The sequence below is a fragment of the Equus quagga genome, chromosome 13, assembly GCF_021613505.1.
Source record: "Equus quagga isolate Etosha38 chromosome 13, UCLA_HA_Equagga_1.0, whole genome shotgun sequence".
Taxonomy (NCBI): Eukaryota; Metazoa; Chordata; class Mammalia; order Perissodactyla; family Equidae; genus Equus; species Equus quagga.
In genome coordinates this window covers 36,835,475-36,858,636 of record NC_060279.1, presented here as the reverse complement: position 1 = coordinate 36,858,636, position 23,162 = coordinate 36,835,475, and the positions used below count along the sequence as shown (strand labels likewise).

The 23,162-nt window shown below is 46.9% G+C and overlaps 1 protein-coding gene across 5 annotated transcripts in view; it reads left to right on the top strand.

Moving 5' to 3' along the window:
• Positions 1-8,738: 8,738 nt before the first annotated feature.
• Positions 8,739-23,162, top strand: part of LOC124250476 (SLAM family member 9-like) — a 44,433-nt gene continuing 30,009 nt past the window's right edge. For 3 of the 5 annotated variants that reach the window (XM_046682376.1, XM_046682374.1, XM_046682371.1), the window contains exon 1: positions 8,739-8,829. In XM_046682376.1, the coding sequence (XP_046538332.1) occupies positions 8,757-8,829 (73 nt within the window). In that variant the 5' untranslated portion in view covers positions 8,739-8,756. Of the gene's footprint in view, positions 8,830-12,685; positions 12,840-13,956; positions 14,341-16,854; positions 17,152-18,754; positions 18,886-19,443; positions 21,481-23,162 lie in introns of those variants that run through there. The other 2 variants (XM_046682372.1, XM_046682375.1) reach the window with 2 other exon arrangements.

The following is a 23,162-nucleotide window of genomic DNA, read 5'->3' as shown; positions in this document are numbered from 1 at the left end:
TTCACAGTATTTCCTCATAATACTTTTTATTTGTGTGGATTAAATTAGTTCCCTAATTTCTACAATCATAACTTAATTAATACCAAGTTCCTTTAAATAGTAAACAAAACTTTGATCCTATAGAGCTATATTCCATCCTGCTTTGTGCTGTTAATCTTATACAAATTCTGTCTTTACCATTGTGTGCCCATTAATGAAGATTTATGATTTTTGCATTATGCATGTTTCTTTTAAGTCAGTTAGGAGGAAAACCTGTAACAAGGAAAACAACAAAAATTCCATTCTTATTTTCTTTATTCTTTATCTATTTAATGATCTTTACTGGTGCTATTTATTTGTTCATATGCATTCTATTTACTGATTAGTGTCTTTTCATTTCAGCCTGAATGACTCCCTTTAGTATTTGTTATAGGACAGGTCTGCTAGTGACAACTTCTCAATTTTTGATTGTCTGGGTATGTCTTAATTTCCCCTTCACTTTTGCAGAATAGGTTTGCTGTATAGTAAATTTAAGTTTGACAGGTTTTTTTCTCTGAAGACTTCAAATATGTCATCCCAGTGCCTTCTTATGTCCTTGGTTTCTGAAATCAGCTGTTAATCTCATTGGAGATCCCTTGTATGTGATGAGTAACTTCTCTATTTCTGCTTTCAACAATCTCTGTTTGTCTTTGTCTTTTTTTAGATTGAGATTTAATTGACATATAATATTAGTTTCAGGTGTACAACATATGATACATTATTTGTATAAATTGTGAAATGATCACACAATAAATCTAGCTAATATCCATCACCACACATAGTTACAAATTTTTTGTGTGTGATGTAAACTTTAAACATCTTCTCTCTTAGCAACTTTCAAATATCCAATGTTTTATTAACTATATTCACCATGCTATACATTGCATCCCCAGACTTATTTGCTTTATACCTAGTTTGTACCTTTTGATCACCTTTACCTATTCCACCCACCCCCCAACCCTTGCCTCTGGCTGGGAACCACCCATCTGTTCTTTGTATTGATGAGTTCTTTTTATTTGTTTTACATTCTACATATAAGTAAGGTCATATGATATTTGCCTTTCTCCCTCGGAGTTATTTTACTTGGCATAATGCCCTCAAGGTTCAACTACGTTGTCGCATATGGTAAGACTTCCCTCTTTTTTATGGTTAAATAACATTCCTTAGTATATACACCACATCTTCTTGGTCCCTTTACCGTTCATGGAAACTTAGGCTGCTTCCATGTCTTGGTTATTGTAAATAATACTGCAATGAACATGGAAGTTCATATATCTTTTTGAATTAGTGTTTTCTTTTCCCGTGGATAAATACCCAAAAGTGGAATTGCTGGATCATATGGTAGTTTTGTTTTTAAGTTTATAGGAACCCCAGACTATTTTCCTCTACATGTTTGCCAACACTTGTTATTGTTTTTTTTGATAATAGGCATTTTAATAGATGTGAGATGATATCTCATTGTGGTTTTGGTGTGCGTTTCCTTAATAATTAGTGATACTGAACACTTTTCCATGTACCTATTGCCTTTTTGCATATCTTCTTTGGAAAAATGTCTCTTTAGTTCCACTGACCATTTTTTAATCAAATTGTTTGTGGGTTTTTTTTTGCTATTGAGTTGTATGAGATCTGTACATATTTTGCATATTAACCCCTTATCAGATATATGATTTGCAAAATTTTCTCCCATTCTGTAGGTTCCGTTTTCACTTTGTTGATGGTTTCCTTTGTTGTGCAGAAGCTTTTTATTTTGATGTAGTCCCACTTGTTTATTGTTGCTTTTGTTGCCTTTGCTTTTGGTGTCAAACCCGAATCACAATGTGATGAACTTTATCATTCAACCCTGTCCGATCTCTTGGTTGTCTCTCCAACCCTTGTGTTCAACCAAATAACCTACTCCATTTTTAGTGATTCCCAGTAGTAGAGTCTGTGCCAAGTCCTGTCAGGGTCCCAAAGGGAAGGATCTCAGTCAGCACCTAGATTTAGGCTGATTGGAAGCTCAACTCTCAGGCAACCACTTTTTTTATTTTGCTGAGGAAGAGTTGCCATAAGCTAACACCTGTTGCCAATCTTCCTCTTTTTGCTTGAGGAAGATTTTCCCTAAGCTAACATCTGTGCCAATCTTCCTCTATTTTGTATGTGAGTCACTACCACAGCATGGCCACCAATGAGTGGTGTAGGTCTGTGGCCAGGAACCGAACCCAGGCCCTTGGTGTGGAGCACTCTGAACTTTAACCGCTGGGCCAAGTGGTGGGCCCCTAGCAACCACTTTTAATGTATGCAAATGTGCCTTTGTCAGGAGAAGAGTGAGAGTTGGACATTTCTGTCTGCTCTTTCTGTGCTGAGCCCTGGATTGATAGCCAGTTAAGAATTATTTCTTTCTTTGCTACTGTCTCATTAAACCTTTGAACACAAGCCACTGGCCACCAGAGCCAGGCTATGAATATATCCTCTGGTCAGCAGACACAAAAGCTGGGGTTTCAGACATGTACACAAGCTCCTATCTTGGAGACACTGACAACCTGGGGTGGGGCAGAGGGAGTTAATAAAGATGGCACCCACAAGCCTCCTTGGTCTCTGGAAAGGTTAGTAGTCCACCCCTAGATGTGTGTTTAATTAGAAGAGTGCCCCTCAGGTCACAGCTATGATGATCAGCTAATAGACCTCTTTCACAGAAATACTGGGGCTGCATTTCAATCTGCTGTCTCTGTGCTGTGTCCTGGGGTGGATACTGGTTTAAGAATTGTTTTTCCATTTTTAATAGTCCTGCAGGACTCATCAGTGTAAGGCCCACTAGCCACCAGAGCTAGGTATTCAAGAGGCATCCCCTGGGTGGCAGCTGTAAAAATCAGGGTGCCAGACAAGTGCATAAGCTCCCCACCAGGAAATAATAGAGACCTGGAGTGAGGCAGAGGGAGAGTGCAAAGATGGTACCACCCATCCTCCATCCCTGGAGAGCACCTTAGTAGGCCTCTAGACGTATGCCAAACCCAAAGCCCACTCCTCTGGCTGAAGTTCCAAGAATAGCAAATAGGTGTCTTTCACAGAAAGACTGGGATGTCTTTCAGTCTGCTATTTCTGTGCTGTCCTCTAAGATTGATAGTAGGGCAAGAACTATCTCTTCCTTTGTTATGGTCCTATGTGACCCACAAATGCAATCCCCACTTGCCAGCAGAGCCAGGTAATCAAGGAGCATACCCTGGGCAGCAGCCAAAAATACTAGGTACCAGATGTAATAATTGGGAACAGAACGCATGTACAGGCTCCTCTCCGGGAGCTCTGGATCACGGTAGAGGTGACTGCAAAGATAACAGCTGCCCTCTAAGCTGTCTGGAGAAGATTATAGTTGGCGCTTAAATGTGTGTCTAATTGGAAGCCTGCCCCTCAGGCTGCAGCTGTGAAGATAAGCTAATAGGCTTCTTTCACAGAAAGACTGCAGGCCTCCGTCTCTATAGCTTCTCACTGTGCCCTGATAGTGGTAGCTGGTTAAGAACTCTTTCTACATTTGTCACAGTCCCGTGGGACCCACAAGCATGTCTCACTTGCCATGAGAGCCAGGTGATCTAGAGGTATCCCGTGGGTGGCAGCTGCAAAAATCGGGGTGCCAGATGAGTGTACAAGCTTCTTTCTGGGGGATACTGACAACCTTGAGTGAGGCAGATGGAGAGTGTAAAGATAGCGCCTCCTGGCCTCTGTCTTTGAAGAGCGTTTCAGAAGCCTCTAGATGTGTGTTAAATTAGATACATGCTCCTCAGGGCAAGGCTTTAAGATAAGCAAATAAGCCTCTTTCATAGAAAGTCTGGGCACTTGGCTGTCTCTGTACTGGTCCCTGGTGGGATGTGAGTCCTCACGCATGAGCCCTTTAAGAACTGTTCCTCAGTTCACTGCGGCCTTGTGAGTCTCATGTGTGCACGCCCTGTTGGTTCCATGTTAGATATTGTATGGCTTGTTTGTCAGACGAAAGTCTTAAAAGCTAGGGTTCCAGATATGAGGTTGAAACCCTTCACTCCTCAGGGAGAATCTAGGGCTTGTGAGTTCCCTCTTGATCATGGGTTTGCTTGCCAAGGGTGGGGTTTATGTGCGATTGTGCCTCAGCCTCTCCTACCCACTTCTATGTGGACTTTGTCTCCTTTCCCCAATGTGTAGGAGCCATTCAACCAGTTTTTTATATTTTCCAGAGGAAATTGTTTCATAAGTAGATGTAGATTTGGTGTGTCCATGGGAGGATGTGATTTCAGCATCCTCCTACATCTATCTTGAACCAGACCTACCTGTTTCTTTTGATAATCTGATTCTGATATGCCTCAATGTGGATCTCTTTGAGTTTAACCTACTTGGAATTCATTGAGTTGCTTGACTGCAGTTTACTGGGCTTTTAAAAAATAAAATTTGGGAAATTTGCTGCCAACATTTCTCCATTTTTTCTGCTCCTTACTTTTTCTCCTCTATTACTAGAAGTCCATTAGATATTTGGTGCTATGCTTGGTGATGTCCAACAGGTCTCTGAGAGTCTTTTCATTGTTCTTTATTTTTTCTTTCTAGTCCTCAGACTGGAATATCTAAATTTACATGCTTTCAAGTTCACTGATTGTTTTTCTGTCAACTCATACCTGCTACTGAGCTCTTCCAGCGTATTTTTCACTTCAGTTATTGTATTCTTCAACCTCCGAATTTCTATATGGTCCTTTCTTACAATTTCTATATCTTTATTGATATTCCCCATTTGATACATTGATCTTATACTTTTCTTTGGTTCTTCCTACATGATTTCCTTTAGTTCTTGGAATATATTTAAAACACCTGACTTAAAGTCTTTGTCAAGTAAGTCTTATGATTATGCTTCTCTAGAGATATTGTTTTTTTCCCCCTTGTGAATGTATCATATATTCCTGTTTCTTGGTAAATCTTATTTTTTTGTTGAAAGCTGGTCATTTAAAAGGATGTAATGTGGCAACTCTGAAAAGCAGATTTTTTTCCCTTTCCAGGGCTCCTTGTTGTTACTATTTGTTGTAGTTTTTCTTGTTTGTTTAGTTGCATTTCTGAACGAATTCTGCTCATTTGCATTCTTTGTTGTGTGTGGCTACGAATGTTTCTGCTCATTTAGCCTAATTGTCAGCTAATGTTGTGCAGAGATTTCCTTAAATTCCCAGGCCCAATAAGTCTCCTAGTCTTTTCTGAGGGAAGGTTTCTGTGGGCATGTTGGACTTGTCTTCCATACTCATCCAGGCATTTGACAACTGTGCCTTTAGACTTCAATTTCAGCTTGCACAGAGCCCCAGTGTTAACTATAGGTAAGGTTGAAGGCCTTCTCATGCATTTTCTGACATGCCGACAGCCACATGCGTGTGCTTAGACTTCTAAATTCCAGGAGTATGTCAAAGCTTTTCAAATCTTCTATGGATATCTCATTCTCCAGGTTTCCCTTATAAAGTTTAATTAGTCTATTTGCATCAATTGTTATCCACTACCTCAGGCAGCCCTGAAGTTAGACAATTGCCTGTAATTGTTCTTGTCAAATTCTGCTGGGTAAAGGACTGTTCACAGTGGAAGAGATCCAAGTTAAGTCTTGCAAGTGGCGTCTTCAGGGATACCCCCAGACCTGTCAAATCATAACAATTTACTGGGAATGGGGCTTTGAAAGGGCTCTCTCTGGTGGCTGCAAGGCTGCTGGTGTTTGCCAAGAATACAGACATTTATTTTTCATGTATACAGTGCTGCTAAGAGCAGAGAATAGATCAAGGAAAGTTAAAACACCGCAAAACTCCCCATTCTTATTGCACTTAAGCCATATTGCAAGTCATTAGTTAATTTCCAGTGTTCTGAAAAAGTTCTCTAAAAAGTAGGACAGTTTTCTCAGTGCCTTTATGAAGAAGAGAATTTTTGAAGGTCCTTACTCTGACTTTTTTCTACCCTTCCCATTTTAACAGACATTGTAAATTATTAATGTTTTCTAATTATGGCTAAAGTTGTTCAGCATTAAATATGTCTCCCTGAATGACCCATTAAATCCAAACATTATTGTGTTATTACTTTCTAAAGATTTATCTCTATATAATTTAAATAAAAATATTAATTCAAACTTTTTTTTATCAGCGAATAGTTAGTTGGATTATAGAGGAAGCAGGAAGGAAGAAGAAAAAGATAGTGATGACCAATCTGTACCAACTGCTGTATGGCCATCTCCAGTCCACCTCTGGGGCTGCCCTGCTGCTCCACTGCAAGTCTCTCATGGCTGGGCAGGGGCTCTTCTCTTTCAGCCAGGAAGGGTGGTCAGGCAAAAGCATAATTCAGACTCTCTCCTCCAAACTCTCCTTTACCTAACCACCAGCCCTCCTCCTGGGGATACAGGTTCCCCTCACATCATAAAACGGCCAATCTCTGTTTCCCAGGGTCTTTCACAGTGGTGACTTGAATTTCTCAGAATCTACATGTTCCTTTTCCTCTAGAGCATGTTCATGGCTGGGATGATGTTGTCAGCTTGTGAGCACACTGCCATTTATTTAAAATATGACCTTGGACAAGTTATTTAATCTCCTTGGACTTTCGCTGTTCACTTTTTACCTTTCACTTTTCATAGTGTGTGTAATGCCTAGATAATGTGGTGTTTTGAGGATTTAATTAAAGATACATTGTGGATTAGTTGAAAGAACACATGGAAAGCCTCTGGCATAGAGTAGATATGCAATAAATGTATTTTTCACATGACCCTCTCTCAACTCGGTGTCCTACCCTTTGGAATTCAAGTAAAATAGACATGACCATCCACCAACTCCCTTGGAGGTCCAAAGAATTCCCTACAATTCCTGTGAATTTGTAGGAACTTCTGATTCCTACGAATCAGAGAATAAACTCATTCTCCTGGTCACCTCTCAGGTCTCTCATTCTTCCTGTGTGCTCAGCTCACTGAACTCTACATTTTTCTCCTATCTGGCCCTTCCTGACACACACATCATGCCGCTGTAGATCCAGGTGTGCCCTCCTTTAATTCCCAAAACGTTCCTGGCATCAGGTAGTTGTGTGTGCACACTCTTACCAAAGCTTCTGCGGCTGGCATGTGTGCTTGTTTGTGTGTTAGACCTTGGCACAGGATGGCTGGGATGTAGAAATGAGGTTAGATATCTGGATTTTTAAAAACTCTCTGATGTTTTGCCAGCATGAAAAAATCTGTCTGGCTCTCTGCAGTGTCCCTGGCCTGCACTTGCATTGCTGGTTCCCTGTCTCTAGGCTCCTCCTCTCCATGCCCCTTAAACAATTGGTTTTTATAACCCAACAGTTCTCACATGAAGAGTGCTGTCACAAGAGATGTAGGGACATGGGGGAGGGGCACCTAAAAGACTTGCTCCCCATCACCCTGAGAGTGACCGGTGGAGGAGCTGCCCAGATTTTGTCTCCATATAAGAAGTTTCTGACCACAGGACTCATGCATAGCCTTTGAAGTAATGTCCTCATTACTAGGTGGGGGAGGGGGAATCAAGCCAGTGTTGAATGCTCTCTTGTCTGGGATGCTGAAGAGCAGTTTAGGAGACACACGGACTGGAATCAAGTGACTTGCTTCAGGCCACATAGTAGGATTGGACAGCAGCTGTGATGTTGGGGTCTTTTTTCCAGAGTTTGTTGTTAAGAGTCCAGACCCTCATCCTTGATTTGCAACCTCTTGAGTCTTGAGTTTCACATCCGAAAAATGGGTTACTACGCAGTGCCCTGACTACCTTGAGTGCATGGTCATGGGGCCAGTGCTGTAGCTGCAGCCTTGGGGTGTTCTACCTGGGCAGCTTAGGGGGAAGCCTTGGTGGGGAGGAGAAGGAGGCACCGCCCGGGAGTCAGGAAGATCGCGCGGGTCCCCTAAGGTAGGGGAGGCAAGAGTTCTTGGATGTTGCAAGTCTCCAGTCTGGGGGAAGAGTCCGGGGCCTGACCGTCAGTAGGGGCAGTGAGTCTGAGGCAGCTGGGGCTGTGGCCAGGAGGAGTGTGCAGGTCTCTGTCCCTGCTGCTCCGTGATGGCGGGAGCAGGGCTGGCAGAGGCTTAGAGGAAAAGCCTGGTTGGGATGCAGCTAAGAGCCTGTCAGTTTCTGTAGAGGTTAGTCTATGCCCTGTGTGGGGAGCATCACTAGCACTAGTGGCCGCTGAGAAAGCCATGTAGGCGCAAGCAACAGGCAAACGGCAATATGTGCATTGGGGGTGTAGGGATTTGACACTTCACACAAAGAGCTTTGCTTTTTTGCTCAGAGCTTCTTACTTAGGTGACTGACAGTTGAAATTTGTGGAAAATCCAAATGGAAATTTGACTCATTAAGGTGAGGCTTAGCCCAGCCTGGCTGTAACAGAGTGACCTCTGAGCTGACCACACTGGCACTGGTGGCCAGGGCTGCCTGGGGCAGGCTGTTGAATGGAGAAGCAGGGGAGGGCTTCCAGTGGGTATAGGGCTGGAAAGTGTGAGATCATGGGACTGAGTTTGCCACAGGGAGGGGTCTCTCCAACACAGTGCCAGGCGTATCACAGAGTGAGGCTGTTTATAATTGATTTTGCACTCATGATCGAGGTCCTACTGTAGGTGCTGGGGATGATATGAAAGAGCTGAATGAGTTACTCTAACTATTGGGCTGCGATCCCAGAACTAACACTTTGCTCCGCCCCTGGGGAGGGAAGAGCATAAGTGGCTTGTCTGAGTGAAGCTTCTCCTCTGCTTTTGTCTCTGCCTCCTGGATGCTTCCTTTGCAGCGGGACAGGCTGGCAGGCAGCCTGCGATGGGGCCCTGCTCAGAAGACACCCCCCTCTGCTGGGCCTCCTGGATCCTGGGCTTCAGCAGCCTCCTCCTCAGTGAGTGGTCCGGGCTCCTGGGAGGGAGGGCAGCGGGGTGGAGCAGGGGGGCAGGTTCTCCCTTCCCTGTCTGCTGTCTTTGGTGAACAAAAGACCAAACAACTCTTATAATTTAGCAAATGCACTGTCCATGGGTGAACAGAAGGAACAAATGGCTTTTTGGTTGTGGAGAGTCTGGGAGCCCTGAGCTAGGGCGGCCTTGGCCGTATTAAGGGGACCACTAACAGGGAGGTGAGGCCACTTCTGCTGCAATGACAGGGAAGCCAGGACAGCCTGGAGCTGCCTGAGGAGAGGGATGGAGACACAGAAAGAAGCTGCTCCTGGGGACAGAGGGCGTGGGAATGGGGTACCCCTGGTGTGGAACTCAGAGGGGCCCTGCCAGCCTCTGCAGTTGTCCTGTGGAGTAGGGGCTGACCTGGCAGCCCCGTGCCTGAACTGGAGGAACCAACTCCAGTCTGGACTTGTTGGACTTCTCTTCTGTAAAGGGAGAGTGAACGACCACTCCGTGCCTGGGTTTGGGGCTTAGCTCCAAGCACCAAGGAGAGAGTCCCTGGGAGTCTCACCTTTAACTTCAAATTGCTTGTGAATTTTGCGTTCCAGTACAGTGTTAGTTTTCATCTTAAATGTTAGGAAGCATTTATCTTAGTGTAAAGTGAATCCTCTAGGAGGATGCCTTTTTCCTGCCTGTGAGTTGCATCTCCCTCCACTGACAAATGTGGCTCAGGTCCTGGAGACCCCAGACTGAAAGCAGTTCTTTAGAGAAAAATCGTGGAAACATAGGGGGCACCTGCAGTTTGGGAATCATTGTACAAACTGAGGACTATCTGTACCATGGGATAACACGGAGGATAAAATACCAAATGTACCAGTTGTCCGGGAGGGATTTCCAATTTCCATGAGTTCAGAGGCATGGATTTCCACGAGCAAGATGCAGGAGGATGAATTCCATGAAATCTAATTTTGTAAATGAACAGGAGCCTTCAAAATTTAAGTGTGTCTGTGTACCCACATGTTTATAAATGGAGAAAATGTGGAAGGAAACAGCAGACTGCTAAGGTGGGTTTCCAGAGAGAGCGAACTTGAGGAGGAGAGAAAGGAGGGAGAGGGAGAGAGGGGGAGGTTAAGCAAAAAGGAAACTGAAAGAAAGGCTGTCCTAAGGAAGCCTGAGTATCTCATCTATGACTTTATCGGAGATTTTATGTTTTATGTTATGTATACGTTATGTTACGTATAATGAAATTAAAGAAAGAACTAATGGGAAAATAATAATAACTAGTGAATTATGAATTCAGGTTAAAGCTGTGAAAGGTTTACTATATTTTCTTGTTGTAATATCCCAGCCACATCCGAATTTGTAGGGAATTATATTAAATTTAGTGGATTAGAGAGCATTTGGACACAGGCTGTCTTGAATTCGTGATGAGCTTTGCATTAGACCCCTTTACCTAGGTAACGTAGTGTCAACAGTAAAATGTCGGTTTTCTCCACCTCTTCAATTTATTTAAATGGAGAAATATGTTGAATTATATACAGCTTTCTCCATAAGCCCTGGGTTTGGAAGATTATAGAAGGAAGAGAAAGAGAGATGGAGAGAGAGTGAGGGAGGAAGGAAAAAAGGAGGAAGGGTCAGAAAAATGGACAACATTTTATGGTGATTTTTCAGTGTTAAATTTTATTTATTTCACTGGATTTGAACTCAAGCCTCCCCAGGCTTGATTTTCTTCTTCAGGATTAGATCCTTTGTGGCCCAGAGAGCTCTTGCTGCCTTCCTCCTCTTTCTAAGTCTTCATCCATCTTCCTCACAGCTGGTGCTCCCCACGTAGCTTCTGGGGCCAATCCTCCCTGCAGGGTGAGGGCTGAGACTCCTCTCTCCCTGGGTCCCTCCTCTCTAGAAAGTGGGGAGTCAGGCTGGGCTGCTCTTTAACCCTCCCCTAGCCAGAGGCCCCTGCTCTGCTACCCTTCTAAGTCTTGCTTCCCTTTCCCAGGAGAGGGAAGTTGAAGGGTGAGACTCCGGGACCTGCTCAGATCCTGGGATCAGACAGCAGTGCTGGGAGGGAGGAGCCCTGGGGAGGGCAGGGAAAGGGTGGGGGAGCTTGTGGGCAGCTCCTGCAGGGGAGAAGCCCTGGGTGGGAAGAGAGGAGACCCAGGTTCCAGGTCTGGCTCTGCCCTGCGTGACCCAGGACAAAGTCACCCACCAGGGAACCTCCTCCTTTGTGAAAGGAGGGCCTGGGCAAATCCCCTCTAAGGGGATGAGATTCCTGAGTCCACCCAGACAGGTCTCTCCTGTGGCTACTTCAAGGCCGCTGCTCTGTGTCTTCATCCCGTCCTGTCCTACTCAAGTGGCCTAAAAGCGATTGCCAGCTGGTGAGCCTGTTTAGGGCACCTTCAAAGAGAAGACCCCGGGAAGTCCCTGTGGTCACCTCCTCAGCCCTCCAAGGAAGGAGTGAATCCTCCTCTTCAAGCCTTATCTTTGAGATCCAACCTTGCCCTCTGTTTTCTGTGTCTCTGCTCCCAAGAGGGATCTCTGACCACCTGGAAGGACATCATCTCCTTCCCCACAGTGTGTGGAACTCCGTCTGCAAACCCTGCTCAGGAAAGCTCGCTGCAGCTGTGCTGTTCAGAGGCAGCTGACTGAGAACCTTGGCCAGAGCTTCTCAGTTTCTGTCTGTGATGCGAAAATATCAGCTTCTTTCTCTCTGTTCCCCTGGTGCTGACCCCATCTTACCAAATTCTGGGGGTGGGGAGGGGGGAATAGATAAACATAATTTGGTCAGAATTACTGTGAAAATCCCTTAGGAAGGTGCCACCCTGGAGACTGAAATGCTGTCTCTCAGTTTGTCCATCTGCACATTTCCCCATTGGAAAGGGGCTGTTCCTGTGAGCCCCAGGTTAGATAGAGCGCTTATGGTTAGTGTCCGTTGTTGTACCCCAAATTGCATATTTCAACATGAGATTAACTCAGAATGCCGTGATTGACTGAGGTGTTAAAGAGTGCTTTAATTTCACTCATTAATTAATGAGGGAACCAGGAGGCTGTCACAGCCTGTTCAAAGGAAGAGTCTGAGACCACGCCCACACAGGCCATCAGGATGCTGGAATGAATGTACGAACAGGTGCCCTGTGTTTACAGGGTTTATGGCAATTGTGATTACATAGACAAAAGTCTGGAAGGATACATGCCAATAACAGTGCTTACCTCTAAGAGGAGGCACTCTTTGAACTTTTACTTGAATCAACTCCATAATCCATATAATAGTTTTCTATGAACACATATACCTTTACAATTACAAAGCAACCCACTTTCTTTAGTGAAAGGGGAAAATGCCCACACCAAATAGAGTTGATAATACAAATTTTTTCAACCCAAGCTTGGGATAGCATGTAGCCTGTCCTTCCTCCATCTTTACCACTCTCCCCTGTAGCACAGATGTCCTTGGGTACCTGGTAAAATGGGAGTTGACAGTGGCCATGGAAACCAGCTGCTGTCTACACAGCAATAAATTTCCTTTCAGTCTGAGGCCTTTGGTAAACAAGAAGGCCCTGGCTGGACTTCAGCTCCCTAAAACCACCTGGGGGATTGCACCCACGGGTGTTGAGCCCAGCCCGGTATCTAGGTGGAGACCCCTTAGAGGAGCAGCTGGGGGAGAGGAAAGGGCACCACCCTGGGACCTGGGAATATCTGGTTCTGATCCCAGGTAGGTTTGGTCAAGAATCATTTTCATCATAATGAGATAGAACACATTTATGGAACAAGTATTGAGAGCACTGTGCTGAGATCTTCTTAAGGCCCCACAATAATTCTGTGAGGTGAGCACTGTCATCCTTTCCATTTCACAGATGAGAAAGTCAAGGCCGAGAGGTTCAATAACAGCTCAAGTCCACACAGCCAGGAGATGGAGACCCGGCGTCAACTTTAGTCTCGCTGGCTCTGAACTCCAAGCTTTGGACCACCTGTTGTACTATATCAGCCAGTCTGACCCCTCAGCACCTTTCAATAAAAATACTCTGAGGTGGGACTGAGAGGCTGTGAGGACACTGTGGGTTTCATGTGGTGCAGCTACAAGGTGGTGGAGCCTCCACCGCATGTGACAGACCCCCTCCCTCCCTCTCTCATGGGACGTATGGTGTAGGATATAAACTCACCTTTTCTAAGACCCTGAGGCACTGTAATTATTTGTTACCACAGCACAGCCCAGCCCATCCTGACTACTACACTGCCTGGAAGGAAGGGGAAGGGACAGCAACCTTCGTTATTGTATTAATTATCCATTGCTGTGTAACCTGTTACTTGAAAACTTGTGCCTTAAAACAATACCATGTACAGCCTCACAGCTTCTGTGGGTCAGGATCCAGGGGTGGTTTAGCTGGTTCTCTGGCTCAGGGTCTCTGAGACTGAAATCAAGGCCTTGGCGGGGGCTGCAGTCAGCTCAAGGCTCAGCTGGGAAGAATCTGCTTCCAAGCTCACTCATGTGATTGCTGATAGGATGCAGTTCCTGTGGCTGTTGGACTGAGGGCCTCAGTTCCTCCCTGGCTGTTGGCTGGAGGCTGCCCTCAGTTCCTTGCTGTGTGGGCCTCTCCACAGGGCAGCTGACAATATGGCAGCTGGCTTCATCAGATTGAGGGAGAGAGAGAGTGTGAGCAAGATGGGTCACAGTCATGTATAACCTCACATCGCTAGGTGACATCCCATCACCTTTGCTGTATCCTGTTCCTTAGAAGCAAGTCACCAAGTCAGACCACATTCCAGGGCTAGGTGGTTACCAAGGGTGTAAAGCTGAGGAGGGAGGGGTCTTTGGACCCATTTTAGAAGCTGCCTCCTACAGATATGCACTTAGCATATTCTGGAAAATGTGCTGGTGCTTTTGATCCCTGAGCTCATTTAATTCACACTATCATTTTGAGGCAGGTACAGAATCTGCAGGTTAGCACATTTAAGTAACCTCTTCAAGGTTACACTCCACTGGGACCAGGACTTGATTCCAGAGTTGCTTCAAATTCATTGTACTAGGCTGCCTTCCAAGAATCAAGGGAGTACATTGGATGGATTTCATGAAAAAGATGGGTTCTGTGGTTCTCTCTTTTATCCTTGATCAAAAAACACTCGCTTTCCTGTTTCTGATGCCCTAGGTGTCTGCAGCATTGGGGTCAAAAGTTCTGTAGCACATGGTGCTGGAGTTCAGGATTCTGGAGTCCACGTTCCTTTGAAGGAGATCCAAGGAGGGTCTGTGTTGTTTCATGTGATCAAGGAACCAGGAACCAAGCTGGAGGAGATCTCGTGGGGCTTTGGCCCTGACGTAAATTACACAGTCATCCTGCGAGTCCATAATGGGTTGGAAGAGACTCCAACCTGGGTCTGCTTTGACGACAAGTACAAGCATAGGGTCCACGTGCCCAATATGACATCCCTGAGGATTGAGAACTTGACGCGTGGTGACAGTGGGCAGTACCGGGCTCGAGCCATCTTAACTGGGGGAATGGAATCTAACCAGATTTTCTACCTCACTGTCTATGGTACGTGACACCCCCTCACCTCAATCCCAAGGCTATGACCTTCTTTTGTACCTAAGAGTGTCACACGGGCCCCGTTTTGCAGCACTCCTTCCCAATGCCAGCCTTCAGGCTCTATTTTCTCCCTTGAAATTAGAATAAATGCGTTCAGCACAAATGGGGAGCAGAGCTGAGATTCACACCAGGTATAAAGTCACTTCAGTGTTTCGGGAGAGGAAAATGGAAGTTTGGGGGAAATGGAATTTTTCCATAACACTTATTGTTCTTTAGAGGATTAAGTTGACTTATTTATGTGTTAGTTTTCTATTGCTGCTAGAACACATTACGGTAGTTCTTCCTACCCATGGGGGATACGTTCCAGACCCCAGTGGATGCTTGAAACCGTGGGTAGTACTGAACCCTATATATACTATGTTTTCCCTATTCATACATACCTATGATAAAGTTTAATTAATAAAAGAGGCATAGTAAGAGATGTACAATAAGTAATGATAAAATAGAACAATTAGGGCCGGCCCTGTGGCGGGGGGGTTAAATTCGCGTGCTCCACTTCGGCGGCCCGGGGTTTCACAGGTTCAGATCCTGCGTGTGGACATGGCACTGATCATCAGGCCATGCTGAGGCAGCGTCCCACATGCCACAACTAGAAGGACCCACAACTAAAATATACAACTAGGTGCCAGGGGGATTTGAGGACGAAAGGCAAAAAACAAAAACAAAAAAAAGAACAATTAGAACAGCACACTGTAGTAAAAGTTACTGTAGATCTTAGCAACCTGGCATTCTCTTTTTTTCTTTTCTTCATTAAGTCAAGAACTTTCACGTTTTCACTTAGAGGAAGCACTTCATGACTTCTGTTTAGTATATCTGAATTGCCAGCATTGCTGCTCTGTGCTTTGGGGTCCTTACTAAGTAAAATACGGGCTACTTGAGCACAAGCACTGCAATAACACCACAGTCATCTGATAACTGAGATGGCTACTAAGTGACTAACGGGTGGGTAGCCCATACAGCTACACTGGACAAAGGGATACACCGGACAAAGGGATGATTCACGTCCCAGGTGGGAGGGAGTGAGATGATGTGAGATTTCACAGGCTACTCAGAACAGCATGCAATTTAAAATATGAGTTGTTTATTTCTGGAATTTTCCATGTAATATTTTCTGACTGGTTGACTGTGGGTAAATGAAACTGTAGAAAATGAAACCAATGATAAGGGGGACTTGGTGGCTTAAATCAACACAAGTTTATTATCTTGCTGTGCTGTATGTAGGTCAGAAGTCAGACACGGGTCTCACTGGGCTCAAGTCAGGGTGTTGGCAGGGCGTGTTCCTTTCTGGAGGAGCCAGGGGAGAAACACTTTCTTGCCTTTTCCGCCTTCTAGTGGCTGCCTGCATTCCTAGCTCTTGATCACCTTTGTCTGTCTTCAAGGCAGCAGTGGTGGGACGAGTCCTCCTCACATTGCCTCCTCTGAACTCTCCTTCCTTCTTCCACTCTTGAGGACCCTTGTGATTACACAGATCTCATCCAGATAATCCAGAATAATCTCCTTATTTTAATGTCAGCTGATCAGCAACCTTAATTCTATCTATTACCTTACTTCCCCTTTACCATTAACCTAACACGTTCACAGGTCCTGAGGACTAGGACGTGGACATCTTTGGGCGGGGAGCACTGTTCTGCCTGCCATAATTCAGAAATCACGTGTAGTTCATCCTCCCTATTCCCTCTACTCTTTCTCAGCCCCGGCCTGATGCCAGTGTCACTCACAAAATCCAGCCCTAAGAGCCTCCATAGACGTAGGAGCAAGTCTAGCCTGCCCCACTTCTGAAGACCTCATTTAGCACCTCTTTCTTACCCTACAGCTCCTCTGCATAGAGAAATACCCTCCTATGGAGAGTGGCTTTGACAGCTTTAGGTTCCCATGGGATTTCTATGACTGGCTTGTAAACCTGTCACTTCTGTTCCTCTGTGTACCACAAGTTCAGTGCCACATTCTAACCACACTTGGGGTTGTCATTCCTAGTGGCTACCACTGCATCTCCCACAAATGTCTGCACTTTGGGGTGCATGGGGCCTTTCTCTGGACTCCCAGAGCTGGCCAGATATCCTTGTTCACTGTGGGCTGTGTAGTCCAGGCATCATCTCAGCAGGAGAACCAGGCGAGGGCCTTGGACCAGGACAAGTCCTTCAATCCCGACTTCTCCTTCTAGTAAAGACCCATTTTCTAAACATAAAGGGCCTTGGGTAGGTGGAGTGCTGGCTTTATTTTCTTGTGGGAGACTTTAAGACTTGCTTGGTCTAGTGCAGTCACATAAGGCTTAACTCAGTGGCTCCCTTCCTTCTTGTCTCTTACTACATATTTAGCTTTGGATAAATTCTATTTCATCTGTAAAATGTCTCCCCTTCCTAGAGGAAGGAAGACAAAGCTTTAATGAGATAATGGGTGAGAATGTAGCAATTGTAACATTCTCCACTCATGTGAGGCTCCATTCTCTTGTCCCTCCTACTCCAGAACCTGTGCCCCTTCCCCAGATCCTGGTCCAGTCACTGTCCATCACACCACGCTGGTGCAGCGTCATCTTAGAGTGCAGGGCTGCTGGGGTCACAGAGGACCTGAATGTGACCTGGGAAAGCAAAGGCCTCCCCAGGGAGCTGGAGCAGAAAGGGACACCAGGACCAGCCCCCAATTCCTGGACCCTGGCTGTTAATCTGCCTCTGCACCAGCCCAGTGCCAGCCTCACCTGTGTGGTCAGCAACTCCGAGGACCAGAAAACTGTCACCTCAGCCCTTGGGGAGGTCTGTGCCCACGGTGAGTGCAACCTGCCGGTGGTGGTAGGGAGGGGCACTGTCGGAGCTCAGGGAGCACTGGGGTCTGAGGATTCTGGGCTTTTCTCCCCACCATGTTTATCAGCACCATCCCCACCTGGTCACCCTCTACAGGAGCCTGGGTGGGGGGGGGGCACATCTAACTTGTTTCTGTTCTTAAATGACTCTCACATCTATGTGTCTCACCTCTTGCCCATGCTGGTGGGCAGCAGCTGTCCAGCACCGCTCCCACTGCACCCATCCTCCACAGGGAATGCAGAGTGGTCTTCAGGAAAGAACCTGGATTGTGTCACTTGTCTGTGTTGCCTGTAGGATTTGTCCTCCAGGGACTCCCTGTAGGATTCAGGCCTCTGATGCTCCTGTGCCCATGTTTTGGTCCCTGACACACTCACACCGACCTGCCTGCTTGGAGTCCTGAACGCCTTCTGCTATTGAAGCTTGTGAGCCTCTGGAGATGCTGTTTCGTCTCCCATCATTCCTCCCACCTTTTCCTTCATTTCTTGCCTTATTCCTATTGAAGGGTTTCCCTCAGGCATGGCTGACTTCAGTAGCCTGTGATCCATGTTGTCACACACGGCCCCGTGCTGGGTTTAAAGCTCTGCGGTGGCCATCTTGAAATTTCTAACATCTCTGAACACAGGGCTCCTCATTCTCATTTTGCACAGTGCCCTGCAGGGGTTGTAGCCATCCTGCCCTCAGGCGTCACCTTTAAGGAGGGTCCCCGGCCCTCCCATGGAGCAGCAATGCTCTGTATTGTACCTGTCTCCTCCAGAGCCTGGAACACCTTGAGGGCAGGGCCCTGTCTTCTTCTCCTCTGAATCCCTGTACCAAGCTCAGCTTCTGGCACAGTTTGTTCACAGTGTTCCATTGAATGAACGGATGACCTGGTACCCCTGAGTGCAGCCTCGCCCTTATACCCTACCCTCCGTGAGCTGCTGGAGGGATCTGATGTGTCAGCATCACAGAAAACCCCCTGTGACCCTCCCCTCCCCTGCATACTGGACCCTCAGATAAAGTTCAACACTCAGCTTCACCCACTAGACCCTCTGAGAGCAGACTCCTGCTTTCCTCTGACCTTTCTTCCTAGCTCCTTCCTGCCCTGTCCCTCTCTTGCCTGCCCCAGTGGGGTGCTGGCTAGTCCCAGGGGCTGGCTCTTTGACACGGACATGTCCTGAATGTGGTGCTTCTCCCTCCTGGGATGTCCTGCCCACCCTGAGTATCTGGTAAACTTCTATTCCTCCCTCAAGACTCAGGTTACCCATCACCTCATCTGGGAGGCATTCCCTGAAGACCTATGTGCAAGGTGTATACCTCCACTGCACTGCGATCCTTCTGGCTGGCAGACTTTGTCATTCTCTCAGTCTTCCCTGCTGGGTGACGAGCTCCAAGGGCATGGACGAAGTCTTGTCCATCTCAACATCCCTAGCAGCAAGCAGGAGCTCGGGAACTGGTTGAATGAATGAAACTCCATGTTCCTCCCTCTTTAGCTTCTGACCCAGGACCTTCAGAGTTCTCCATCTGGCAATGGGTATCCCAAGTTCCTTCTTGCCTTAACCTTCTTCACTCTCTTTGTGTGAGGGAAACAGATTCACATGGACAAGCCATTGCTGGCCCCCTACGAGCCATCCTAGGGACCATCGTGGCCGTGCTGTTGATCCTCGGGGCTGGACTGTGCCTTTGGAAGACACTGGGAGGAAGACGACAGAGACTGCAAGAGGCAGGTTGCACTTCTCTTTTCTGGCTCAGTACCTCCCCTCCCCCACTGGGCCCTCGGCTCCCTTTCTCCTGCATTTTACTGCTCAGGGAATGTCCCTGTGGAGGGGATGATCCCTAGACATGGCCTTGGGGTTCGTAGCAGTGGGGGAGGGTACAGGTTTCCAAGGCCTGGATTCAAGCTCCACTCTGTGTATGACTCAGGTGCATAATTGCAGGATGAACACAGGAACCATGGTGGTGACACCCACTGTGCAGAGCTAAGCCAGCAGGAGTCTCGAGGGGGCAGGGAGAAGATGAGAGCTTGGAGCAGTGCCCAACTGGGCTCTCCCAGGTCCCCATGTGCCTGGGTCTTGGCATTGCTGGCCCTGCTGTGTCTTTAACTCTTTCCGGATAGTCACTGGTATTTAGTAAGAAAATTTACAACTGGGGCCAGTGTAGTGCTGGGTACTCTGCAGGAATTCACATGCAGTTCATGTCAGCGGCATTGGTTCCATGTGGGTCCCTCTGGGGCCTCTCTATCCCGCAGCTGTTCTAGGAACCTTCTGTCTTGCATTTCTAGGGTCTAGATGAATGACATCTAGAAGAAAGGAGCCTTTTACTACTGTCTGCAGTGAGGTCCAGAAGCCAGACCAGACCATGAAGATAATTTAATTGGAGAAAGCATTCCTAGGACACCTCCATGCTGAGTTTGATCCCTGCAGAAACCTGCCTCTTCCAGCTCTGGTCCAGCTTCTTCTGCCTCTGGTCTGTGTTACTCTGCCCTTTGTGTTCTCAACTCCCTGGGCACATGTGGCCATGCCACTTCCTTTTCCACCTCCACAAGCTACCCTCCTACTCAGGACCCTCACTCCTGCAGGACAAGTGTTCATTCCCTGTCATTGACTCGGCTCCTGACCCCTCTCCTCCTGAAGCTTCCCAAAGGAGACCCTCCTGATGGTGCTTGTTAATCCCCATAACCTCTACTGTGTGTCCTTCTGAGAACATGAGCCCAAGTGCAGAGACTCTGTAGAGGTGTTGACCATGCTACAAAGGAGGGAGTGAAGGCCTTGGTGCTGGCTGGGTTGGGGGGTCAATGGAAGCAGCATGGGTGGGTGGGAGCCCACAAAGGGACTGGCCCGAGGCTTCCTCTGCAGCTTGTGGAGGGCTCCCTTGGGGGAGTTGGGCAGTGTGTGTGTGTGTTGGGGGGAGTGTCTAGTGTACATTATATACTGGCCAGAGCCCTTGTTCTTGGCCACCTGTGCTAACCTGGACCTCGGCCTCAGCGTCAGCCCATGGGTCCCAAACCCACTTCCCTGTGGAGCGGGAAGAGGAATTGTTACTATTTCATGCCCTTTCAAGTGTTCTGTTTCTCAGAAAATGACTCCAGAGGCCCAAAGTTGGGAGTGGCATTCTTCAGAAAATAGCTTCTGCTCTTCCCCTGTCTTGGATAGGGGCACTTGGTGGTTAGAATGGATGAGCAGTGTCCTCCCACCCTCCTTGGTGGGGCTGCTGTGGGGTGTGAGGGGTGAAGCTTGTGGGAAGGTCAAAACTAGCCCTCTCCAGACTCTTCTGCTGATCCTCAGCCCCCCACAACTGTGCTGGCCTCAGCCCCTAGGTCAGTCCCTCTTTGCTCACTGACATCCCTGTGTCTAGAATGACCGTTCCCTCTCCCTGTTCCTTGCTCCCATCCCTGTCTGTTGAAATATTACCATGCTACCTGAAACCTCCTTCCAAGTTACATGTTCCATGGATCCTGTCTGGTTCCAAAGATTTGGAAATGATTTCTCCAACATCTGACTTTTTCAAATGCTTTGGACATAACTAAGGCCACTGCTACAGTCTGTCCTGGATTAGTCATGAGTCTTCTCTGCTGGACTAACCTGGGGCTCCCCCAGGAGGGTGTCGGGGCTGTAGGAGGCCAGGACCAAGAAGACAAGTACCTGTCTCTGTGAAGGGTCTGGGCCACCCTTCCTCCCACGGGAGCTCAGCAGACTGAGACCAAGAGCACAGAGGCTGCCGCAGGTCTTTCTGGTGCTGGGTCCATGTGGAAGCGAGGATGGACATGATGAACTCCCATGACCCTGTCGATGAGCTCTCATGACTCCCTGGCCCAGAGATCTGAGGTGAGGATTCCCCACCCAAGCTCCAACCTCACATTGCCTGAGGACCTGATGCAGCCTGCACTGTGGTGTATGGGAGCTTCTCCCCTCCATGGGGTTGCTCACCTCTTCAAAGCCTCTGCCTCCTGCCTTGGATCTCAGCTCTTTGGTCAGAGATGTACTCACTGGTACTATGATCTCTGGTACCTGATCTGCTGGCCTAGATTCCTGGGTCTCTTGGTTCCCCTCCCTGTAAGCTCAGCTGAGCTGCTTCATCCCTGACCTCAAAACAAAGTTTTGAGCTACAGGCTTGAGCATTATGAAGCAATGCTAGGAGCCTGCTGGATGGTGCGTGGATAAGGGAGGAGTAGGGGGATCCATAAAAAGACTGTTTCTGACCTCTTTTCCCTCAGGCTGAGCAGAAAGCTGACAGAGAAAAAGATGACATTGTGGGGGACTGGAATTGGCCACCCCAAGATATATCTCTTTGGCATTTGGATTATTTTGGGCTGGTTACTTTCAAAAACTGCAGACAGGAAAGCAACTCTTAAAAGCAGAGTTTACTTACCCTTTGTTAAGAGACATTTACATTGTAAAGGAAATCTCCATCTGTAAAGGTGTCTCCCTCTCTGTACCTGGAAGAAGGGGGGATGACCTTATCTCTAGAAACTCTTAATCAATGCCAAAGGTAAGGACTTAAATCTGCATCTTGTTTACTGTACTTGTCTGGTAAGTTACTGTAACTGACTCCCCCAACCACCACCATCCTCCTTTGTCTTTAGCTGAGGGGGATATTTAAGGTGGTGGCTTTGGCCATTTTGGCAAGTTGCTCAGCTTTCCTGAGCCTCTCCCATGTATACATGTAATAAAGCTTTGTTGAATTTTCTCCTGTTATTTTGTCTCATGTGAATTTAATTCATTCTCCAGCCAGAAGAACCCACAGTGGGTAGGGGAAGTATCTTCCTCCCCTACAACATCTCCTTACTGGCATCCCAGGTGACTGGTTATGACTGGGTGTCAATCCCCATCAGCCCAGGAGCAGTGACTAGCCACTGACCCTTCCAATCCCACCTAAAGGAAGGAATTGAAAAAAAAGGAAGAGAACAGAGCTTTCAAAGCCTGTAATGAACCAGGTTTTGTCCTTTTTTATTAGTGTCATTGAAGCAGTTCCAACTCCTATAGACCTTGGTACAGCAGAGTGGATCTCTGCCTGGTCTTTTTTGCACCATCCTCTCATCTTGTGATGCTGTATCAGGCAATGCTCTGCTGCTCTTCATAGGGTTTTCATGGCCCTTTATTTTGGGAGTGGGTGGCCAGGTCCTTCTTCCTGGTCTGTCTTAGTCTGGAAAACCCACTGAAACTTGCCCACCATGGTGACCCTGCTGGTATTTGAAATACCAGTGACGTAGCTTTCACCCTCACAGCAACACGCAGCTGATGGGATGTTATGGCCACGCACTAATCCCCAGAACCTGTGACTTTATGACCTTATGTGGCAAAAGGGACTCAAAGATGTGATCCCTCCCCTGGACTCCACATTATAAATTTCCAACTGTTTACTGGCCATCTCCACTCGCATGTGTAACAGGCATTTCCAGCTTGACACGTCTAACTTAAAACTCCCCAAATATGCTGCCCATACAGTTTCCCATCCCAGAAATGTCACCTCAATCCAACAATTTGTTCTGGCCACAAAACCTTGGTGTCGTATTTGACTTCATTCTTTTCCTCATACCCCACACTCTATCAGCAGATACTGGTATCTTTTCATTCAATATATATATTCAAATATTTATTTTCATATATTCAACACAATACCTCTCACCAACCCCCTGTTCCCAGGAGCATCATTTCTCACCTGGATTATTACAGTAGCCTCAGTGTCCTTAGTTTTGTCTTAACCAGTTAATGTATGTTTTCCAAATTTCATCCAGAGGCCTTCCCGGTGGTCTAGCAGTTAAGTTTGCATGCTCTGCTTTGGCAGCCCCAGGTGCACCTGCCCGGATCCCAGGCACGGACCTATGCACAGGATCAAGCCATGCTGTGGCAGGCGTCCCATGTATAAGACGGAGGAAGATGGGCACAGATGTTAGCTCAGGGCCCATCTTCCTCAAAAAAAAGTCATCCAGAGTGATCTTATCAAAACCTAAGTTGCGTCACATTACTCTTTAGCTCAGAACTCCCCTTGGGTTCAATGTAT